The 24,026-nt window shown below is 39.9% G+C and overlaps 1 protein-coding gene across 2 annotated transcripts in view; it reads left to right on the plus strand.

Annotated features, from left to right (window-relative positions):
• XPO7 (exportin 7) overlaps positions 1–24,026 on the plus strand; it is a gene marked incomplete at both ends in the record, with an annotated part of 34,923 nt that overhangs the window by 6,451 nt on the left and 4,446 nt on the right. For both annotated transcript variants that reach the window (XM_084245962.1, XM_084245963.1), the window contains 19 exons: positions 2,136–2,240; positions 3,793–3,958; positions 4,523–4,596; positions 6,135–6,254; positions 7,273–7,419; positions 7,918–8,090; positions 10,422–10,615; positions 11,061–11,166; positions 13,099–13,234; positions 13,657–13,730; positions 14,866–14,952; positions 15,891–15,948; positions 16,362–16,470; positions 17,390–17,496; positions 20,105–20,193; positions 20,886–20,993; positions 22,911–22,993; positions 23,229–23,443; positions 23,623–23,761. In XM_084245962.1, the coding sequence (XP_084102088.1) occupies positions 2,136–2,240; positions 3,793–3,958; positions 4,523–4,596; positions 6,135–6,254; positions 7,273–7,419; positions 7,918–8,090; positions 10,422–10,615; positions 11,061–11,166; positions 13,099–13,234; positions 13,657–13,730; positions 14,866–14,952; positions 15,891–15,948; positions 16,362–16,470; positions 17,390–17,496; positions 20,105–20,193; positions 20,886–20,993; positions 22,911–22,993; positions 23,229–23,443; positions 23,623–23,761 (2,290 nt within the window). The remainder of the gene's footprint in view (positions 1–2,135; positions 2,241–3,792; positions 3,959–4,522; positions 4,597–6,134; positions 6,255–7,272; positions 7,420–7,917; positions 8,091–10,421; positions 10,616–11,060; positions 11,167–13,098; positions 13,235–13,656; positions 13,731–14,865; positions 14,953–15,890; positions 15,949–16,361; positions 16,471–17,389; positions 17,497–20,104; positions 20,194–20,885; positions 20,994–22,910; positions 22,994–23,228; positions 23,444–23,622; positions 23,762–24,026) is intronic.

The raw sequence follows: 24,026 nt of genomic DNA on the forward strand, positions 1-24,026 counted from the left end.
GATTCACCAGAAACAGAGTGGGGAGCAAAACAGGTGGATTGACTGAAATACACTACTGAGGGGAGCAGTGGGTGAGACAGGAGAGGTCTGCTGCACCATGTGGATCAGCTCCCTGGCTGGGCATCAAAGTGCTGCAGTGGCTGCCTGTAATTTCATAGTGTTGAGACTTAACCCCTTGTGCCACCTGGGAGGTGCCCCTCTCCCCACCCCCTGCCTATTTTTTAATTGGGTTGCTTGTGGGTTGTTGGTTTGTTTGTTTTTGGTTTTTTGGTTTTTTTCTTAAGTCCTATGAATTCTTTGAGTTGGTGCTTTTTTTACTGCTCTTGCTTATATCTTACTAAAATCTGGAGTCTATAATGTGTTTTCTGTGATTGTGGTCCTGTTATGCTCAGTAATTTTCAAAATAATAATAGCTTATACTTTTACATTACTATATGATGCACACCGTTAAGCACTTTATAGTAACTAATTTTTAATCACAAAATCCTATGAGATAGATAGGTACTCTGGTTACCCCATTTTCTAGATATGGAAGCTAAGGTCCATCAGAATTTACCTAACATAACACAGTTAGCAAGCAACAATATCTGAATTCAAACCCACATAGTCGCATTCCAGAGCCTCTGTTCTTAACAACTAACTTATCATTTAGCCACTATTACTTTTGTAATCGGAGAGCATGCATTAGTCAAGTACAGAATTGGGGTTTAATGCTCTCTCTCTTTAAGCTTGGCCTGACAAAATATGTCAATGTTGGTCTGAAAAAAAAATCAAAATTTTACTTAAGAAAATAATAGAAATGTGTGTGGTATATTTAACATACTTGTAACTTAGCAACTTAATGTGTAATTATTCTCTTATAATCAGCATAACAGATTATATATGGTATATGATAAATATATATAATCCAGTAATATCTTACTACCTAAGGCATGTAAACACAGTGACACTAAAGACAGAATTGGGGCCTCCCCGGTGGCACAGCGGTTGAGCGCTGGGTTGCGAAGCTGCCCACAGCCTCTGCAGTGCCGGTTCGATCCCCGGCCACCTGGTGAGGGTCCCACATGGTGCACAGACCTCTCCTGTCGCCTGCTGCTCCCCTCAGCAGTGTACTTCGTCAGTCGGCCTGCTCTGCTCTCCCCTCTGGCTCTGGTGGATTCTCTCACCCTCCCATGCTTCTGACTGTACCCAGTGCTTATATAAATAAATAAGTAAATCTTTAAAAAATAATAATAATAAAGTTAGAATTGGAGAATATTTTGAACTTCTTTGTGACTTAATTTTCTGTTGTTATTTGTTGTTGTCAGGTTTAAATCTGAAAGTTTATTTCTGTTACTATTCCTAATTTGAACTTAGAAAAAATCAAGGAAGGCTCCTAACTTAGTTGTCTGTACAACTAATAGTACAACTAATAGGTGCCAAGAGTACTCTTGGCAACCTTGAAAGTCCTGTCTTCCGCTTACTGAGTTCCTACTATGTGTCAAGAATAGAGGACATGCTAAAGAATTAAAAGATTTGGCTCTCGACCACAAAAAGTTTTTATATTTGGCTGAAGAGTTAACAACAGGGGAATATGTGAGAGAGCGAACTGCTGTTTAAGTACTCACTTCTGTCATAGAGACTACATGTTGCAGTAGGTTAGAAAACTAAACAAATTTTAAACGTGTTCTCATTTATCTTCAGTTCATGGCTATTCGTCAGTAATTGTTTTGGAAATCCTGCAGTAACTTCAGTCCTGAGCAGATTATTTACCAAAACGCAAGCCTTGCTATTGTCTGTCTTTGAGACTAAGTTTACAATATAACATAATAATTATTAGCAATATCTGTCAATAATTTGTTAAATTTTATCTCCCCAACTGTAAAGAAGAAATTACAACTTTACAGTGGAGTTACTCATCTCTCCCTCTCTCTTCCCTCTCTAAGTTATAGAAATGCTGGCTTTTAGCAGCATAAGTTATGCAGGCTTTTAGCAGCTTATTGTCCTCTTCATTAACTTTCTATATTTGATTTAACAGTAATTAGACATGAAAAATAATGTTGTTTTTATTGGAAATTCTTCTAGTTTATTTGAAATCTACATTAATTTTTTTCTTTGCAATTCTAAAACTTGTATTGGTTTATTTTCCTGAACAGGCAGACACCACCCATCCTTTAACCAAGCACAGAAAAATTGCCTCTTCTTTCCGAGACTCATCGTTATTTGATATCTTCACACTTTCCTGTAATTTACTAAAACAGGTGAGATTGTAGGTTGGTTCCGGATTCTCAGTTCCCTTTGAAAGATGAGAATGAGTAGGTACTTGTTAGGTATCAGCTCTTAATTGACTTCATGAGAGCTGATGCATCTCTTTCATAATCATCATCTCTTACACAAAAGCCATCTCTGAGACATTGGCAAGGCTTGCCAGATTGACCACTGGCATCAGAGACTTATTTCCCTAGGTAAGAGCATTGAGTGAGTACTTATCCATGCTCAGCCCTTAAGGGAATCTAGCTTACTACAAAGTTTGAGGTTTTGTTGTGTGCTTTTTTTATACCCACATAAAATCTACCTTATGCACAGTAAAAGTGTGTTAACTTTATGGTGTTTGGATTCTTTGAGCTCTAAAGGCAGGTTCAGACTACTTTGTTAGCATACTAAAACTAGGCTCACTCCTCTATCCCCTGCTGAGTTAAAAGCAGCAAATAAACCAGCAACATCTGTAAGGAAAAGTAGATTTTGAATTTTTAACATCCATTTAGATTTTCATAACCTGAAGGAGGTAGTCAGTATCACATAAGGAAATTACCTATTTCAAAATAGAAAGTTGGTGTTTTGATTCATTTATGGATACAGTTGAACTAAGAAGGAAATGTTAACCTTTGAGCTCTATAAATTTATCACAATATTTGGCTACTTTGTCCCTACAGAAAGCTCTGGGATTAGCCCCTGACTCTTCATTTTGGGGGATGGGATTTTTTTGTTCTTGTCCTCAATTTTCTAGCTTGTCCCAATTTTAGTTTTAGAAAACAAGTTTGGATTCTTTCTTCTGTCACAGTTAATGATGTCCAAATTTTTCCTCAGTTCCGTAGTTTTACTTCAGAATTCTCAAACATTCCTTAAGTTAAGCAAGCTGTTTAGCAATAACTGTTCTACCCACTCCCACCTAAAGGAAAAGCTTTTGAGAAAACTGAGAGGATTGTATCCTCCTCTGATACTATTGAAAACCACTAGCCAGCCAGACACTTGAGGCCATTGCTAGTATAAGCTTGGAATCTGAAACTTAGTAACAATCAGCCAGTATTCAGCTCTCGCTGGTGAATAAATAACATTCATTGGTGATTTTGTTTTAATTTTGGATTGATACATTTTGGTGATGATAATATTAAAAACAGAAAGGGAGGGAGGGAGGAATATAAAACTTACTAGGACTTCCTTGACCTTGAACCTAGCCTGTGTAGAAATAAGTTGGATCTCACATGCAATTGAAGTAATAACCACACCTCTCATACTGCTTCCAAAATCCCTTGGACACTATATCTACAACATGTAAAGGATAAGTGTTAAAGGGGGATTTCTTTAAACACCAGTTGCTTGTTTTTTGTAATAGTAAATGTTTTAATAGTAAACAAGAAGCTCGGATTTTTAAAGTGACACTGAGGTGATAGAGTGTAGCCTCTTAGAGGGGGACATCACTTTACTGTGTGAATATGACCCTCCTTTTCTGACTTCAGCCTTTTCATAAGTCTGGTGGCAAGCTTGGAAGAGAGGAGTGATTGTTTGGGCCTCATCATGTGGTCATTTTTACAGGCTTCAGGAAAGAATCTAAACTTGAATGATGAAAGTCAGCATGGCTTGCTCATGCAACTGCTCAAACTCACTCATAACTGCCTAAACTTTGATTTCATCGGCACATCTACTGATGAATCCTCAGATGACCTGTGCACAGTACAGATTCCCACCAGCTGGAGATCAGGTAACAGAGTTTGTACCACCTGAAACAGACTGCTTCTCACCCCTGGCTTACTTTAAGAGAACATTTAGAATTTTAGCATCTATCTTAATAAAGTAAGAGAGACATTGCTAAAGGAATCTTGGAGATTCCCCAGCATGGGAAAACTCACTGACTGACTAGTAGATATGAGTTTGACCTTCTGGCATACATCACTTATAGAGACTTCTGTTATACTCATTTGAGTAATGTCTAGTTTTAAAAACAAGATCAAACAAAAGAACGTATGCTTAATGATTATTTTTGTGTTGGTGTGAATAAAAATTTGTGCTGTGAACAAAGTTCTGATTGTCTTATGTTCTCTGACTATCAAAAGAATGAAAGCTATTTCATAGAGGAGCTAAAAACTCATATTTTAAAAGGGGAAAAGATAACCAAACCCAAAAATAGCCCTATCAGTTTATCACTGTCAAAGAAAATAAAGATTCTGTAAGATAAGGAAGCAGACAGGCTCCCTGATAAATGGTGCTAGAAGCATGCCAGTACAGGTTCAGGCCTGCTCAACGTGTTCTATTGTCTGTCTTTCAGCGTTCTTAGATTCTTCAACACTGCAGCTGTTTTTTGACCTGTATCATTCCATCCCTCCTTCATTTTCACCTCTGGTGAGTCAGGACCAGTTTCCTAAAGCACACCTATTTCTAGAAAGTAGAAATGTTGATGAATTCATTGTTATTTCGTTTTATAAAAATCTCAGAGGTAAATCTGAGAAATGCTAAGATTAGTTATCCCATCTGTTGAGATCAGTTTATAGGCTAAAGGTTCTCATAATAAAGTCTTAATTCTTTTAAAATTATTCCTTTTTGATGACAGATTGGTACAGATCACAAGCTCTTTTGGTTTCATCTTGTATCTGACTTCATACCATATCTCTGCCACAGGTTACAGTACGGGCATTCAACTTAACATTGCCTAGTTGAAGATTGTCCTGATGGAGAAACTTGCAGATCCCCCACATATATGTTGCATAAGTGATAAATGGAAGTTATGATGGGGAAGCATATTTGCATACTTGTCTTGAATAACACTTGAAAGCTCTGGGGAATGGCATATTTCACCTTTATAGCAATAATTAACCTCTTTAAATCACAAAAGTCATTCAGGTCTTTTAAGACTTTCACCGGTTATTTCAGGTTATTGGTATAAAGTATAGTTGTATAAAAAGAAAACAGTAAAGTAGTGGGTGTTTTACATAATATTTCTGTAAACTACTTTCTCTCTGTAGTGTTTTTCCAAATTAATGTAGGGCTTTGCTTTAGCAGAAACATGAATTTGGTGTTGTTTGTGTCACTGCGTTTTTACTGCATGAAAAGGTAGCTCATTCAAGAGGGGTTATTAATAAAAGCATGATTTGTAAAGGTGTAGGCAGTAAATTAAGGGAATCCAATGGGGTCTGATCATCTACTCCCCTGGGACTTGCCAAAGTGGGGTCCCTCAAACGGCCAGGAAAGGAAGTACTGGAGAGTACTGGATTGTGGCATAGGGGAAATCTTTGCAAGAGGTAGAGAAACCTCTCTAACCATGGCCTCTTTTTTCCCATCCTTGGCCTCCCTCTGGTAATTTCCATTGATTGAGGACAATTACAAGCAACAAGGCAGGGGAGTTTGGCTATAGTTAGTCGACAGAGGTTAGCTTCCCAGGGAACATAAGATGGGGTGGAGAAGGGCAGAAAACATCTGGAAGGACAAACAGAGGATATAAGTATCTAGCACAGTGAGGAAAGGGTAAAATGTTTTTGGTATAAAAGTTATTTTGTTCAGGACACACACCTGACCTGGTTATTTCATTATAGTGGGACATGGCAAAGCCTGCTGGAGCAGGAAAAATTAAATCTAGGCTTTCTTTAAACTGTGAATCACATGGGATTTTCAAGCCTTAAATAAAAGTCTTAACAAAGTCAAAGAAGCCATTGGACTGGTTAAAGAATACAAGTAAATTTCCAAACTGAATTTAACTAGTTATGATTACTTTGAATCTAATGCTTTGTATTTTTTCCAATTAGTTAAGCTGTTTCAGATATTCTAAGCTATACCCTCCTTGATCTTTCTACATCATTATACTGGTAGCAGAAGTCGGAAGAATGGAATTGGTGGCAGCTGTACCATCTTTTTAATTAGTTGTTTTGGGTTGTGCCTGCTTATAGGTATTATCCTGCTTAGTACAGATTGCCTCGGTCAGAAGATCCCTGTTTAACAACGCAGAGAGAGCCAAGTTTCTCTCTCATCTGGTCGATGGTGTTAAGCGAATACTGGAAAATCCACAGGTAGGATTTTGGACAGTTTCTTCTTCTTGGAGAGAGGAGTGGGGAGAGACAGAGAGAGAAGGAGCGGGGGAGGGTTTAGGGGTGAGAGAGAGAGAGCGCGCAAGACATCAACAGCACTTTATGCTTATATAGTATATGCCTATCTGTTATGAAGTAGAAATCCATCAAGCAAAAATTCATTGCTTGATGAATTTAGCAAAAATTCCAGTTTTTGCTGCGAACAGTTTAGACTATTGATCTTCAGAAGATTTAGGTGAATCTGTATTTGTAGGTAAATTCTTGAGAGTATTCACCCAAAAGAGTAGTTTCTGTTCTCTAGCTTCAGGAATACAGTCATGAGAAGGAATCACTTTGATAGAGGAAAGTAAAGATAAATCTAGTCATTTTTCCCCTAGAAATTAAGATTCTAAAGTTTGTACGGTTGCCATTTTTTTTATATACATTATTAACCTATGTGATTAGGCTGCTTTTAGGTGAAAAGGAAGATATTTGTCAATCAACTGCTTACAAACCAGTAACATTTGATATAGAGAGATAATAAAACAAACATTAATATAGGAATATATTTATTACAGTAATGATGATATAAACATAAAACATTTGTATAACTTTGCCACCGTAGTTTAGTTGTGCTTAATAGTAAATCCAGCAGTTATGAAAATATCATTATCTTTCTTTGATTTTAGTGGGAAGTAAACAGATAGCTTAGATCATGCCTCTTTTATGGCAGTCAACATTTTAATCTTAAGCAAGTAGTGTGATCCTTCTGGGCTTCCATTTTAGACATTCAATTGAGGATAATCCCCTCTCACAAGATGATTGTTGCGAACATATGAGATGATAAATACGATTATCCCTTTTTAAAAGTGACTTTTGGAAAATTGTTTTTAAACATTATACACAGGATAACCTGAGCTCAGAAATTAGATTCCCTCCTCCTCTCATGCCATCCAAAATGTCATTCTGGAAGTATCGTGACTTACATTTTATACTTATTTTCCTCCTGTCCTGTCACCAGAGTTTATCAGACCCAAACAATTATCACGAGTTCTGCAGACTACTGGCCCGACTGAAGAGTAACTATCAGCTGGGAGAATTAGTAAAAGTGGAAAACTACCCTGAAGTCATTCGATTGATAGCTAACTTCACAGTCACCAGCCTTCAGGTTTGTCTTTGATTGCTTGTCTCTCTCTTTGTAGACATTGGGACCTCTTCTCTTGCTCACCTTACAAGAATGTTTCTATTGTTTTCTTGGCAAAGGTAATTAAAAGCATAGGGTAACCTGCAGAGAAGTTATCGCTGTTGTAACCTATTCATTTGCATTACAGAAGTATAAGGAGTACAGTTAGAGCTACCATGGGGTTTGCAATTCAAGGCAGAAAGAATCCCCTCATAACCATCCCCCAAAAAAGGCAATACTGGAATAGGGGAATAGAAGAGGGAGGAGAAAATTGAGTGTCCTCTCTTTCTTAGTCATGTGATTTAGGGTAGTAGCACTGTCATGTTCGGGCTTGCATCAAAATTATCTGAGAAACACGCCATAAAAGTTTATCCCCCTTTTTTTTGTTTGTTTTCAAAGTCTTTTGTTTCAAGCAACATGGGACTAATGTATTGTGCACTGAAAAATGAGAAATGTGCCTTCTGCTCTTTTCGTTTTCTGTAGCACTGGGAATTTGCCCCAAATAGTGTGCACTATCTCCTGAGCCTGTGGCAGCGGCTGGCAGCCTCTGTGCCATATGTGAAAGCCACAGAGCCCCACATGCTGGAAACTTACACACCTGAGGTCACCAAAGCCTACATCACATCTCGTTTGGAATCTGTACACATCATACTAAGGTAAGGAAATTTGAACTGTCTCCCTCATTCCCCCGCCAGATCAGGCACCCAGTTGGCAAAAATGTCCTTGATAGACCTAGTCTTATTGGAGCTTATACCGCTAATATGTGTTTTTTCATGTGAGTGGAATAGCATATGAGAGCATAAAGTCTGAAGGAATAGTGTTTTTCTTTAGCATCTTCCTCACATCCCCCTCTTTCACCAGCTGTGGCAGTATCGTCGAATACAAAGTATACTGGTATATGTGTCCTTACCACTGATTTTCTTTAAACATGAGAGAAACATAAGCCATAGATAAAAATTTAAAGTGTAAGTTATAGGAACTTAATGTGATCTTCTGAAGAAATAAGTAGATAATAAGATTACACAAACTAGAACTTATGATACAAAAAATCTAGACAGTGATCACGGATTGCATTACATGTTTCTTGTCTGCTTTGAGTATTAACTAGACCAGAAATTTATAGTTAAAGAAATATTGGGCCTTTTAAAAAATGATATAGTTATTCTTTGTTTAGGACCTCTCTTAAATGTTTCATTATTTCTGAGGAGAATTTACTTAGATTTTCAAAGTCTGGGTTTCTGGTTTTTTTTTTTTTTTTAAGTTGGGTTTTTTTTCTGTTTTGTTTTGTTTTGTTTTGTTTTGTTTTTTTTAAGATTTATTTATGCATGAAAGACCTGGGGTACAGGGTAGAGGTGTGGAGGGTGAGAGGACTCACCAGAGATAGAGTGGGGAGTAGAACAGGCAGATTGACCGAAGTACACTGCTGAGGGGAGCAACGGGCGAGTCAGGAGAGGTCTGCTGCACCATGTGGGTTGCTCCTTGACTGGCCGGGGATTGAACTTGTGCTGCAGAGGCTGCAGACAGCTTCGTGGGTTACGTCTTAACCCCTTGCACCACCAGAAAGGCCCCTAAGTTGGATTCTTAATTTGTTCAAGTCAAGTGCATTTAATTGCTATAGGAGTTATTATTCCAAATATTTTATGGTCAGTCATTTCAAAATGAAATATTTATGAAGCCCATTGGAAAGCATTGTTGTGTTAGATGCATAGTTTCTCTTCTGGGGGGCTTCATCTGGTTTCAGTGAGGCAGTTTTGGAGAGTGGTTACATGTATGAGATCTGGGCCCAGTGAATAGGAGTGTGAGTTTCTGAGTTTCCTTATTTGTAAAATACAAATAATAGGCCTACCTCTTAAAGTTAGTATGAGGATTAAATTACTGTGTCCTGGCCTGTTGTATGGTCTGAGAACTGAGAACTGATCACTATAGTGTTGGTGCTGTTTCTGGATTGTCATACTGTGATGTAACAATAGAGAGCTTGTGATATTAAAAAATTTTTAAATCTAAGAACCAGTAGACAATACAAGACCAATGGCTCATCTCCAGTTCTGAAATCCAAAATGAGAAAACAATTTTCTCATAAGTTTGGCACCAAAAACAGTTTGAGGACAAAACTTGACTTGCTTCTGACTTGAGTAAGACCTTTTATAATCTTTTTTAAAAAATCTTCCCTATGGGCCTCCTCTGTGGCGCAGTGGTTGAGCGCTGGGTTGCAAAGCTGCCCACAGCCTCTGCAGCGTCGGTTCGATCCCCGGCTGCTCCCCGGCCACCGGAGGAGTGTCCCACATGGCACCCAGACCTCTCCTGCCGCCCGCTGCTCCCCTCAGCAGTGTACTTCGGTCCTTCTGCCTGCTCTGCTCCCCGCTCTGGCTCTGGTGAATTCTCTCACCCTCCCGCGCTTCTGACTGTACCCAGTGCTTGTATAAATAAATAAATCTTTTAAAATAAATAAAATTTTTAAAAATCATCTCCATATGGCTATTTATAATATGTATACATTTTGCTACAGGAATATTTTATTTGGCACCCCAGAGAACCTATTGAGGGTTTATATTACCTGGTAGAGGCATCATATTGCCTCCCTAAAATATGAAATTTTCTAATTCCAAAACACACCAACCACAGTGTCCTCATACAAGGAGTGAGATACTTATATTCCCAAAGTTTACTGTAGTTCAAAACCAAGAGCTCCTAGGGTGAGAAGCAATAGGACTGAAAAGACCAGAACAGATATATGTCAGGGCAATTCAGATTAAACAACTGGATACCAACAAACAGAATATATTTAAGGGAGACTAATGCCTAAGGTAAAGATATGTGTCCTCCAACTTTATATACATACAGACATACATACATATATTTTCCTTCCTTGGCAAAAAAGGCATGGGCCTCTAAGATTGGAAATGGTGAGTAAATTAAGAGAGCTGCTACCATGAGGAAATCAGTGGACATATTTTAAGAGCACTACCTTCCTTCTTCCTTGGGAGTAGAGATGGGCTGGAAGATCCCCTGGAGGATACAGGTCTGGTACAGCAGCAGTTGGACCAGCTGTCTACAATCGGGCGCTGTGAGTACGAGAAGACGTGTGCACTCCTTGTGCAGTTATTTGACCAGTCGGCGCAGTCCTATCAGGAGCTGCTGCAGAGCGCCAGCGCTAGCCCAATGGATATTGCTGTGCAAGAGGGTAAGTGGGCAGTGGACTGGGCCTGGAAAGTACTCTCAGTACCTTCATTCATTGCCATTTCTCTTACTTACTCCCTAAAAAACATTCTTCCATCATCAGTTATCTCCATATACATAAAAGAATATTTGTAAATAAATGCCACAGGGAACCAAGGAAGAGTAATTGAAATCATAATCTGCAGCAGGAACCTACCTGACTCCAAAAATAATGAGCTTATCTGATAGGAAAGCACCAGTTGTCCAGTGAATTTCTCACTTGGCATATCCTTACCAGAGCAGAGAGTAACTGTTATATACTCTGCATAAAAAAGTAAGGTTTTATGGCTCTACTGTAGTATTCTAAGATTAAGGAAGCACATAGCAAGACATGAACTTCACAGCAGTGAAGAACTCCTTTATGAAATTGTCGCTGAAGGTGACACTAATAGGTCTTCTTCCTCTTGTAGGAAGGCTGACGTGGCTAGTTTACATCATTGGTGCAGTGATTGGTGGCCGGGTCTCTTTTGCCAGCACAGATGAACAAGATGCTATGGATGGCGAGCTTGTCTGTCGGTAAGTGCTCCCACAAAGGCTTTCCATTTTGCTGGTATGCCCCACCCACTTTAGGTCCTAAGACCACAGGAACTTGACATGCTTCTGTTAATGATTTCCTCTCCATTGATAGAATATAGTCTCATGAAACTGATTGCACATTAAAATGAAGGACTGTTCTAGGACCAATGCCCAACCTTTTATAAGTGCAGTGAGAGCTCTGCCTGTGCTCTTACTGAAACACATTTGCAGTAATTCAGCAAGGAAATTCTGGATCCAGAATTAGGAAAACCAGAGTGGAAGTTGTTCTGGTTAGGGCCAAATCTTAGTGAGATGTAGACAGCTTTTTGCCAGAGTAAGTCTGATAGGACACTGGGCTCTCTAGATACTCCTGAAGAGGCTGCCTTTCAGACCTTGACTGTATACTTTTTTACCATCAGGATTCCAGGTTATTTTATATTTATGTAATTCTTACCTTCCTGAAAACCTGTAAGTGATTTAGTAATTTCTAAAAATTTACCTAGCAGAAATAAAATTTAAATCAGGAGTTTTGAATACCTGAATCAAAGTATTAAGGACCTCAAAGAACTTTTGTTTATGTGAGACATTTTTATCAAGATTTACCATATTAAAAGGTAATACTTAGAATGTTTTAATATTTATTCATTTAAAGATCATAGTGAACCCAGTACAAATATTAACATAAAAAAATGTTTTTTTAAGAAATGACTTTTCCCCCCTAAAAGGTGAGAGTGGCTTTGGTTTACTCTCTGGCACAGAAGTCAGCTGGATTCTCATAACTGCTTCTGCATTCAGTCATCATGACCTCACCAGTCTTATATCTTCTGGAAGACCCCCCCCCCAACTGTACCATCATGTGAAATGTGTACATAATAGTATTTTCATGTTTTTATGAAAATGGTTTTGTGACCTTGCAGGGTCCCTAGTCTGAAGGGTTCTAAACTGCTCTCTTGGGAGATAAACTTTTTAACATGATGCCTTAGAATTTTTTGGTCCCCAATATTTCAATCTATAATTCATACTCATCTGAGAATCCCCATTTGTCTCTTTCCACCACCATTTTGCTTATCAGATTGCTATCCGCCCTTAGGTGCCTTAATCCTGACAACTCCCCCTTTCATCTCCCACTGGCATTTTTTGAAGAGTTGAGCAAAGATTTAATAAAGATAAAATCTAATATCTTTTTGATTCTGCAGTCAGGTGTGATAACTGCGTGTGTGATAATATAAATTGAGTTTAGACAGTGTCTTGTGGACTGGTTCTCGACCTGAGCTTGCAGCACAGTGACCAAATATAATTCATCCATGATAAGTCACAAATAGTTTGTCATCTGTTCTCACACTATCAGAATTTCAGATGGCATGCTTATAAGAACATCATTTTTATTCACCACTCACTTGCATTCAAGTGTGCTTTGTTGGGGCTGTGTGCAGGAAAAAGGAGGAAATCTCAGGAAGCGTGTCTGATCTCTGTCCTTGGAGGTGTCACATGCTCTCGAACATTCATCTTTCCTGTGTCTCCATTCCTTTCAAGGCTGTGACAAAAACAATCACAAACCACTGGTCAATCCAGTACTCCCTCACTTTGTAGATGGAAGAAGTGGGACACTGAAAATAGTTTTTCCCAAGGTCTTATGAAGATCAGTTACCCTTCATACCAATATTTGTCCCACAGTTTTGAAGCTTCAACCATACTCTCAGTGGATTGGAAGTGTTAAATATCTAATTGGTCATTCATATTTATTCCTCCAGTGTGGTTTCTTTAGGGCAGAAGTGGAGAATTTTATTTCCTCAACAGTGTAGAGCCTATAGAAAGTGCCTTTCAAATAGGATGGTTAAGGAGAGGAGAGACACAATTATGAGGTTAGGTTGGATTTTCTAGAGTGACCAGGATATCCTGCTGTTGAGAGAATCATTGCTTTTCTTTCTCTAGGGTGCTCCAGCTGATGAACCTAACAGATTCTCGCCTGGCTCAGGCGGGTAATGAGAAGCTAGAATTAGCCATGCTGAGCTTTTTTGAACAGTTTCGTAAGATCTACATTGGGGACCAGGTGCAAAAATCCTCTAAGGTAACAGACTCTCATTTTGCTCCATTTAGTTCACTTTCTGATTGGGGTGGGGTGGGGGGGCTTCAGCTAGAGTCTCCAGATTTTAAGACACTCATCAAGGAATTGGGTCCACTTACCTTGTGCTCCATATGCTTAACAGATGGCCAGTCAAAGCATTTCTTGGTCTCCCCAAAACAGCTGTTGGTCTCCCCCAATTCTCAGTCACCATACCTAAATTAATGTCCATAATAGCAGAAAGTTTTGACAGTCTTTGTGTTATTAGGACTAACGGGGACCAGAAAGGTAGCTTAGTTTCTGTACAGCGTTAAATAAAACTTAGAAACTAACTCATTTCATCTTACTAAGAACAAAAACAGTATTGGGATGTGATTTTTCTAATCCATATTTTCTGGTTACTTTCTTTTCCCTTATCATGACACCAGCTGTACCGTCGACTCTCAGAAGTTCTAGGCTTAAATGATGAGACCATGGTCCTAAGTGTCTTCATAGGAAAAATGTAAGTGTTTTGGCCTGCCATCAGCAAGAGTCCCTTGCAATCCTCTTGCAACTGTAAAATGTGATCTTGGCATTGTGTTGCCAGTGCCTTGGTATTCCAGCATTGATCGTTTGCGTCAGAAAATTGTGCATTTGAGTGTGTGACAAGCTGTGCTTAGAGATATGGCCCGGCCCCAGAGCATTCCAGGCTCGTATAGGAAAGGATTTAATTTTGTTCATGTCTCTGGAATCATGGGTGAAACCCTATTTTGGCTTTAGCAAAATGGCCCTCCCTTCCCAGAGATTGGTGCTCAGCCTCCAACCCAATCACTCTGCTGTCAGGGATGCCAAGAGTGGACATTCACTTGCTGGTGCCAATTTCCATTAGGTATGCCCCCCCCCAGGAGGAGAGCCCCACTCTAAAATGGGCTTGTTCCTCTGAAGAAACACCATACCTTTTAAGAGTCTTGAATCTTCAAAATCTAGTGCTATTGTTTCAACTGTCCTCAAAGTTAGAGCTTCTAATTGGCCCTTTTTTGTTTTTTTGTTTTTCTGTTTTTTTTATACCCTGTTGGTTACATTTTCCCCTTTTTTAGGAGTCAATTTACCAAAGCACACAATAGGAGCCAAATATTACCCAGGGCTGTGTGCAAAGTGACATTTTGCCTCCTTCCAACACTCCCAATCTTATGCACTCATATCCATGAGCTGGTTAATAATTTAAGATGAAAAAGCAAAGGGGGTCTAAAGGACTCTGCCAGCCAAGAACCCAGAAGCAAGGGCTACTAGAATTCTGCAGCTGACAGTGGATGGTGCAGGTGCAGAATTGCATACGTCTGCATGTTATCACTGCCGCAGAAATCTCTTACCCTTGCTGCAGAAATCAGCCCTGGAGTGCCCCAGAATTCCAAGGGCCTGGGTATGGGCCAGTGTAGCTTTGGAACCAAGTAGTGAAGATTATCTGAAGGATAATTTTTCTAGTCAACCAAATGTAAGTACGGAGATTTTATACCCATTTTTTGTGGTTGTGATGTCTGTGAATTGGTGATGCAGATGTGTGGTGACTCTTGATGAATGATTTTCTTCTTCTCCCAACTCTCATGAAAGCCAGCCAAATCAAAAGCATCTCCTGCTTTTTTTTTCTTTTTGTCCTCCAGCATCACCAACCTGAAGTACTGGGGCCGTTGTGAACCAATCACCTCTAAGACACTACAGCTTCTAAATGACCTCTCTATTGGATATCCTTTTCTAAACCACCTTCTCTGCACCATGGGAAAGGTGGCATGCCGATCTTAGGCATCATGACCCCCTGCTATTTAATTTAGCTTCCTGAATATTCATCTTCTGTTTTCCTGGGAATACCCTCACAGAATCCAGGAGTAACTAAAGGCAATACCCTCACAGAATCCAGGAGTAACTCCAGACCCCCAAAATGAGCCAGTACATAAGCTAATAGTTTACTACAGATTTATTCCTAAGATCCAGAAATACCCAGCAGATGAATGTCTTGGGTACATTCTCTTTGTGGCCAGGGTTTATGCATCCTCAGTGGCAGCATAGTCCATATCCATCAGGATAGTCCATCAGCTAATCGGTAGAAACATCCTGACTACAAACTTTGCAATAAAAGCAGTGGCTCCCCTTGAATTGGACTAGGCCTGCTTGAAATTGGAATTGATGTAAGCCTTTCACAGCCAGGGTTCTGCAAAAGAAGTGTTGACCCTGTAAAACTTATTTGAGGTATTTTTTTCTCAGTTCTCCCAAAGATGGTACATAGCTAGTACCATTCTAAATACACAGTGGAGAATGCGCTATATACAGCGGATGCCTCAAGCAGGACTTTAGAGCCTAAAGTTTCCTGACTCCCCCTGAGAAAAGCCATAGGTTTTGGAGAAAACTCCTGGGGTTTGTCTCTTTTCTTACAGATAGGCGTTTGGTGTGGGCATTCTCTTCATTGGTATTTAACTACTTAGGTATTTAACTGCTTACTACTTAGAATAGACTCATTTTTTTCCCATTTGGCAATATTGTACTCAAGTAGTTAAGGAAAATAATATAATTGGTATGGAACTCATAGTAAAGAAAGGAACTATACGTTACCCTAGAAGGTTCATTCTGCACTGAAGATTATTAATTTTGTGTCACTCTTTCCTTGACCTTCCTCCTTTGTCTTTACATACAGTAGTGTGAGGAAACTAGTAAAGCTGAGTGCAGTACAGTTCATGCTGAACAATCACACGGTAAGTGATTCCAGCCCCTCATCCTGGTTCTGCTCTCTAGCCACCCACACACATACTTTCTCAACTCATAAGGGTGATGATACGTAAATTGAGGTCCACAGTGCTACCATAGCCAAACACTGCCCCGGTTCCATCTGGCCACCCGATTATACATACTGTCATCAGAGCTACTCTTTAGAGCCAGATATCTGAGTTCTGGTGAAATCACCTACTACTTTTCAAACTAAGAGAATTTAGTTGTAGGTAGAAACAATAGTAATCAAAAAAAAAATTTTTTTTAGACCCCTCATACCCTTAAGGAATGACTATGTAGCCATTAGCTTGAAAGGCTTAGTAATCCTAAAATTACTGGCTTGCATTCTGCCTCTAACCCATGCTTTTATCTTTTTAACTTGTTTTCTTTTTTTCAATAGAGCGAGCACTTTTCATTTTTGGGTATTAACAATCAGTCCAACCTGACAGACATGCGTTGTCGGACTACCTTCTACACGGCACTTGGGCGTCTCCTCATGGTGGATTTAGGTACTGCAATAAATGCTAGGGGCTCATGAAGTAATCTGGCACTATTCTAAATTTTTATTTGATAGAAACTACATGTGGGGGAAGTCTTTCCTGTTATTTCAACAGTAACAAAACTATCTGAAATAGCAGTCTGATTTCACCAAGAACAGAGCATGCTTCCATGGCCCCTGTGACTGGAGGAGAGTAACAGTGTACACCTAACGTTGCCCTCTGCTACATCGTGGTTTTAAGTTTCTATTCATACTTCTCACCTTTAAAATAAGGGAATTGAGTTTCCTAAATGCATCTTGTTAGCAAGATAATGCCCCCACACATACATCCTAAGATGAACAGGCCTGAGATGGTGAGTAAAACATTTTGTCGCCCAGCTCACTGGCACACATGAGCTAGATGGTTTTCGTACTTTTCTAGCTCTAATTGTGGTTTTAGTAGTTTTGAGTGAACTGATAATTGAAACTTGATGCCATTATAATTTTGAGCTGTTTATTAAACTGGCATTATAAAACCATTGAGGTTTATGAAAGATCACTGAAGAAAGAAAGGTGTGAATAGAGACTCCACTAGCATCTGATTCAGGTTTGAGTCTCCTCTAGTTCTCAGCACCAGACAGTCCTTTATCAACGAACGAAAGTTCTCACTTAAGGAAGAACAAATCAGTAGACACATGAATCTCAGATGTTGTGACTCAGTATCAAAAAAATTTTGCATAATCTCTGCACTAGGTAATTTGGGTCATTTTCTAGTTTAAAATTTTCCTCTACATGCAATTTCTGAAGTTACTGACAATATCTGTTGGGATAATAAATGGGCCCCTTGGATTGATTGTCCTTGGGTCACTCCTTGTTTGTCTTGTTTTCCATGCATAGACACCTTTGAATTTTTTACATCAGGGTCACATTCTGGGTTGTTTGCCTTACAGGAGAGGATGAAGATCAGTATGAGCAATTCATGCTGCCACTCACAGCAGCATTTGAGGCTGTGGCCCAGATGTTTAGCACTAATAGTTTCAACGAGCAAGAGGCAAAGGTGAGTCTTCACCCACCAGATTGATCAGCTTCTGGTTGAGGGCAGTCCCCCACAGAGACTAGATCAGCTGGCACCGCAGAAAATAGTGCTTATCCTTAAATTATTCACTGGTTCAACTTATTATATCCTCTCTTGGACTTATAAAGTTTTGAAATAAAAAACCAGTATGCACTCATAAACTACATTAAGGTATAATCCTTAGGATTTTTGTCTGCATTTTCAGATGTATCTGCATAAAGTTAATGTGTTTTCTCATTGCCTTTATTATCTTTTGTGTCTTTCATTGTGTGTTTTTTTTTTTTTTTAAGAACAACTGGTCTGCCTTTATTTATTTATTTATTTATTTATTTTGTGGGACCCTCGCTGGCGGCCAGGGAACAAACCGGTGCTGCAGAGGCTGTGGGCAGCCTTGCAGCCCAGTGCTCAACCACTGCGCCGCCAGGGGAGGCCCTCATTGTGTTCATTTTTAATACTGCTTTCAGCATAGTCTTTTTTTTTTTTCCTAGATCAGTCCTGCCAGAGATCTGTTAATGTTATTAATCTTTGCACCCTCTCCACAAAATCTATTTCATTTATTTTTGCTTTTAACCCCTATTTTCATATATTTTCGTTGGGGTGGTTCTGTTGTTCTAACATCTTCACTTTACAATTCTTTCACAATCTAATCATTTATATCTATAAATATTCCTTTAGGTATACTATTACAAAAGATTTTTTAGTTTGGTAAAAACACATTTATAAAATTTGCCATCTTAACCATTTTTAGGGGTATAATTCAGTAGTGTTGAGAACATTGACATTGTTGTGAAACAGGACTCTAGAATCCACAAGCTTTGTGGGTTTTTTTAAATATTTATTTACTTATACAAGAACTGGGGAACAGTCAGAGGCGCGGGAGGGTGAGAGAATTCACCAAAGACAGAGTGGGGAGCAGAACAGGCAGACGAACCGAAGACACTGCTGAGGGGAGCAGCAGGTGAGGCAGGAGAGGTCTGCTGCGCCACATGGGTTTCTTCCTGAACCCGCTCTGCAGAGGCTGCAGACAGCCTCAAAGGGTGGCACTCAACCCGCTGCGCCACCGGGGAGGCCCCAGAATCCACAAGTTTTGATGTGTAACATTTTTATTATTCATTTCTTTGTCTATTCCATTAAGAATTATTCTTTGTCTCATGAATCATTTTGAAGGGTTTGTGAATTTATATATATGTAGAATTTTAAAATCACCTTTATTGATTTCTCACTCTCAGAATTGTCACTTTCTGAGTTCTGCTTTCCTCATTTTTTCTACTTCACACACACCTGCTCTCTGTACCAAAGCTCTGTACCAGAGCTCTGTACCAAAATCGGAAGATTCTAAGCTGTTAATATTTGTGGAATTTTTTTTTTCTTCACAAAAAATGTGAGGTTTTAAATGACTTAATAGTCTCCTTTTTCATCTTTAGAAAGCCCCTTAGGTTTCTATATCCAAATCAGCAGGGACATTGTAAGACAACATGACTTTGTCCAGAGCTCTCTCTGTTCTCTAAACCAGTGTTTTGGGGTCTGAGATGGGTGCATTCAATGCTAAGACTACTGTGGAATATGCCCACAACTTAGGCTAGAGTATCAGCCATATCAAGGACTTAAGGAGTATCATTGAATATCAGCCCTTTTCTTCATCACAGTAGTCCATATAGAGCAAATAAATTAACAGAGCTTCCTTGGCCAGAAACTGTAGCTTACCCACGTCTTTGTCATGCCTCATATAACTTGTCTTTTAGATTTGCCAGGCTTTTGACTTGAAAGTTGAGCTTATGGTTTCAGATTTGGAATAGAACCCTTTGCTTTAAATTGACCCTTGGCAGATGTGTAGTCATGATTGATAGTCAGGGTACCTGGGATGTGCTGCCCCCTTGAGCCTGATGAATATCAGGTTTCAAGAGCAGTCTTACTGCTCTTTAGAACCTGTGGTAAAAGTCTGTTGAGACAGAGCATGGGGTTTGGGGTGCTAGTTCTGTGTGCCCTACCCCTCGCTCCTGCCACCTAGCAGCATGCTTTTGAGCAGGTTACTTCACCTCAGTAGGCTTGTCTTATTGTAAAAGTGTAGTAAATACTTTGCCACTCCAAGGTACAACATATGTCTTATTCCCAGACACCCACACTAAAGGGGCAGGTAACCATAGAGACTCCCTTGCCTTCCTCCTGGCTGGGTCTGCTTGGGAGTTCCTGTGGTGCTGGCTGACAGAGCATTAGGCTCTGTGACAGGATATATAGCTCCTTAACCTCTATTGTAGTGACTTTTCCTTTTTTCTTTGCTTTTTTGAATAAGCTTTTTTGCTTTTCCACTTTTTACATGTGATTTAGCCTATTAATGTCTTAAAACTGTATCAAACTATATTTTTTCTATGATGAGTCAGGAACCATTCTTTTTTCTTAGTGTAACAAGCTCTCCAAACTCATTTTCCAAATAAAAAGATTCTGTTCTAGTATGGAAGATATCCAAATACTTGGGAGAGAGTATATTTTGAATGAATGAAGGGAGAATTTGATTACAGATGTGATATCCCCATCAGATGTTTATAGCTTTGACTTTTCATCTATTTTAACGTATTTTTGCTTTTTACTATAGCGAACTCTAGTTGGCCTAGTAAGAGACCTGAGAGGTATAGCTTTCGCCTTCAATGCCAAGACCAGCTTCATGATGCTGTTTGAATGGATGTATCCTAACAGACTAGGAGCATACACGGCAAGCCTTAACTAGAGCTAAGTGGGTGGTGGGGTCACGGGAGGAGGACGAGGAGGGAAGGAGGTGGGAGGGTCTGGTGGGCAGAGAAGGTGAAGATGTATCCATAAAACCTGTCATGACCTGTCAGCTGTCATTCCTTCGTAGTCTAAAGATACCGTCTTGTCTGTTACGGTCACTGAGATTGCGCTATGAATGAGGTAGTTTCCCAGTTCCTCTTTGGGGTCCCGTATATTTGTGCTTGTGAACTTGTTGCAGATGAATTTTATTATGCTTAACCAAAAAAAGATATTAAAGTCTATAAGAAAAAAGACAGCTTTGTTTGAAATCTGGAAATCTAACCATATTGACTTCATAACCATTTCAAATCTGAGTGCTTCTGTTTCTCTAATAGTTATGTGATTCCCTATTATATTATGGAATTGGTAAAAAGATAATATGAAATGCATTGTGCTCTTCAGGGTAAAGGCATAATGTACATTCAGTGTTTTATTAGATGTCTATTACAAGTTACAGGACACATAATCGCTCCCATGTTCTGGTTAGAAAGACTCAGATGAGCAAACAGGAAACACGAAATAGAACTGTAACTCTGCTTGACTCAGAAATTACCTTAAACGTGTACCTTTCTGGATTCAGAAATTCTTCCTTAGCTTTTCATGTACAGATACCCATCCTACATGCCAATTCTCCAGCGAGCAATTGAACTGTGGTACCATGATCCAGCCTGTACCACACCTGTGCTCAAGCTGATGGCTGAGTTGGTTCATAACAGGTAAGCATAATAGTAAGCACAACTGTCCTTTTGTCTAAGAAAGCGCTAAGAGAATTTGCTTAATCTAGTGTTTTGGACAGATTATTTTGGGCCTAACATAGTAAGGTTTGCTGGTATTAAAATTTGAAAGCCTCTGAAAGGGGGAGAGAGAGAGAGCACACGCAAGTGTGAGTGTGTGTGTGTGTGTGTGTGTGTGTGTGTGTGTGTGTGTGTGTTTGAAAGCAGGGTGCTTCCAACGCTGCAAAGATGCAGTTGCTTGCAGGAAATAAGTCAATTTAAATAGATTCAAGATATCTACGAGACGTGAACTTGGCAATCAGGATTCTGATTTCACTGCCCATATACATAAAGGTTCACATTACTCATAGCTCACATTTCATAGATACTATTGAGAGGGATGGGGGTACACTGGAACACCCTTTCTTTTTTTTTCCTGAAGCTTTATTTATGCATACAAGAACTGGGGTACAGGCCAGAGGTGCGGGAGGTAAGATGATTCATCAGAGGCAGAGTGGGGAACAAAACAGGCAGACTGAAATACACTGCTGAGGGGAGCAGCAGATGAGGCAGGAGAGGTCTGCTGCGCCATGTGGGTAGCTCCCTGGCCAGCCGGGGTAGCAAACCCGTGCTGCAGAGGCTGCAGACAGCTTCATAGTGCTGTGCTTAACCCCTTGCGCCACCAGGGAGGCCCTGGAACACCCTGTCTTAAGAAAGGTACTGTGCCAACTACAGCTAGATCAGTAAAAATTTAACTTGCCAGGCACTGTCTCAGCAATTATGCCAGACAAAAGCACTGCCCTGTTAGCTATTACATTATGGGGGGAAAGCTAGTTTGGATGATAAATCAGACAGAGGTAAGTGCTATGAGAATAATGAAACATGGTAATAGAGAGGGATGAAGGGGAAGGAGGATCAGAAGTCACCTCTCAGAGGTGATACTGGGATCTGAATGACATGAAGACTCTGGTAGTCCTAACTAGAGAAAACAACTGCAAGATTGTTGAGATGAGGTGAGCTTGCTGAGGCTTGAAACAGAAAGATGTCACTGGATGGCTAAGGAGGGGCCATGGAGGGCCAGGGGTTGAGTAGCAACTTAGTACAGCGCTTGTGAAGAACCAAACGTGTTCTCATTGCAATAGGAAGCTGCTCAGCTATTTGAAGCAAGAGGTTGAAATATTCTAACAAACAGCTTCTATGAGGAATGGGACTGTAGGGAACAAGAGTTGAAGCAGATAGACCATATGGAAGTGGATGGATTTGCGGCACATTGTAGAGCTACATCGTGATGGATTCAATGTGGGGAGGGAGGGAAAGAAGATTCAAGAAGAATCCTGGATTTGAGGCCTTACCAACTAGAGTGAATAAAGCTCATTAAAGGTATGGAACAAACCAAAGAAGATGTGCTTTGGTCTAGGGAACAGTCAGAATGTAGAACTCAGGTTTAACACTTTTTCCTTCCCCGCCTGACGTGTTGTAGTGCTCCAAGGCCCTTTGTGTGTTGTCTTCTTATAAAGTGGTAATACTGCTTACACTCCTCCATTAGTTACCGCTGAAGATACAAAAGGAATGATATATAGTGGTTGAAGGACTGAGCCAATATCACGAAGAGGTAATTGTGGAAGAAGCTAATTTTAGTCAAATAAAGTTGAGAATTTTGGGAGAATACTTTCACCTGCTACATCATTTTGTTTCATTGTTTTAAATATTTTTAATTTGAGCAGCAGAACTTGAATTTAGCATGATGGTCTTCAAGATGTAAGCTACATCACTGGTTAAATAGCTTTGATTCGCCTAGTTATTTCACATTAGGATAGGTAATCTGCATACCTTCATACCCAAGATAATCAAGTGAGACCCTGAAGTAACCTCATCTTCCAGCAACATGCCTCTGACTTTTTTCTTTTATTCTCTGCTCAGATCCCAACGACTTCAGTTTGATGTCTCGTCCCCCAATGGAATCTTACTTTTCAGAGAAACCAGCAAGATGATAACAATGTATGGTAAGTGCTTTAGAGGAACATAACCCTGAAAGTAGACACCAACTCATTTACCATCCCATATGCAGTGTGGGATCTCAAGCCAGCACTGCCAAGGCATGCTGTGCTCCTCATATATTTGTGTTCCTGTGCCAGCTGGCACCGAGGACCTTTGACTCCAAGCAAGAGCGTTAGTGGTACATAAACTATCAATTATAATGTGGTTGAAAATATAGTGATATATCACATTTCTACTCAGGCAATCGCATCCTTACACTGGGAGAACTCCCAAAGGATCAGGTGTATGCACTGAAGCTCAAGGGCATCTCCATCTGCTTCTCCATGCTGAAGGCTGCCCTCAGTGGGAGTTACGTCAATTTTGGAGTCTTCCGTCTCTATGGAGATGATGCCCTGGACAATGCTCTACAGACCTTCATCAAGTTGCTGCTCTCTATTCCCCACAGTGATCTCCTGGTAAGCCTTAAGCTTCACTGATCCAAGACCATGATTGAATGTTTCTGTGGAGGACTAGAATCCAGATTCTTTCTGCTATAAGTAGGTCTTCCCAGCTGGCAGGAACTAAACTAAGATCTTGCTCTCTGCGTGCTTAAGTACACACAACAACTAAAGTGATTTTCAACTTCCTCCCACAGGACTACCCCAAACTCAGCCAATCTTACTACTCACTACTGGAAGTCCTGACTCAGGACCACATGAACTTTATTGCAAGCCTGGAACCTCATGTCATCATGTATATTCTCTCTTCCATTTCTGAAGGACTTACAGCACTTGGTAAGTACCTGGGTGGGTGGGCAAGAAAGATAGACTCTTGCCCGCAATAATCCAAAAGGATTATTGCTTGGGGAGTTGGCCCTCACAACAGAGTATGTAACTCATGGGTACATTCTGATCCTGTGTATACTTATTGATCCCCTCCTGAGGACCAGGCAGATACTGCACTAAGCGAAAAAGGCACAGTATTAACAACATAGATTCCCTGTCCTTCAGCTTTTATGTGGTAGATTAAACAGACACACAGACAACTGCCTGTTTACAT

Source organism: Talpa europaea (assembly GCF_964194135.1).
Source record: "Talpa europaea genome assembly, chromosome: 10".
Classification (NCBI taxonomy): Eukaryota; Metazoa; Chordata; class Mammalia; order Eulipotyphla; family Talpidae; genus Talpa; species Talpa europaea.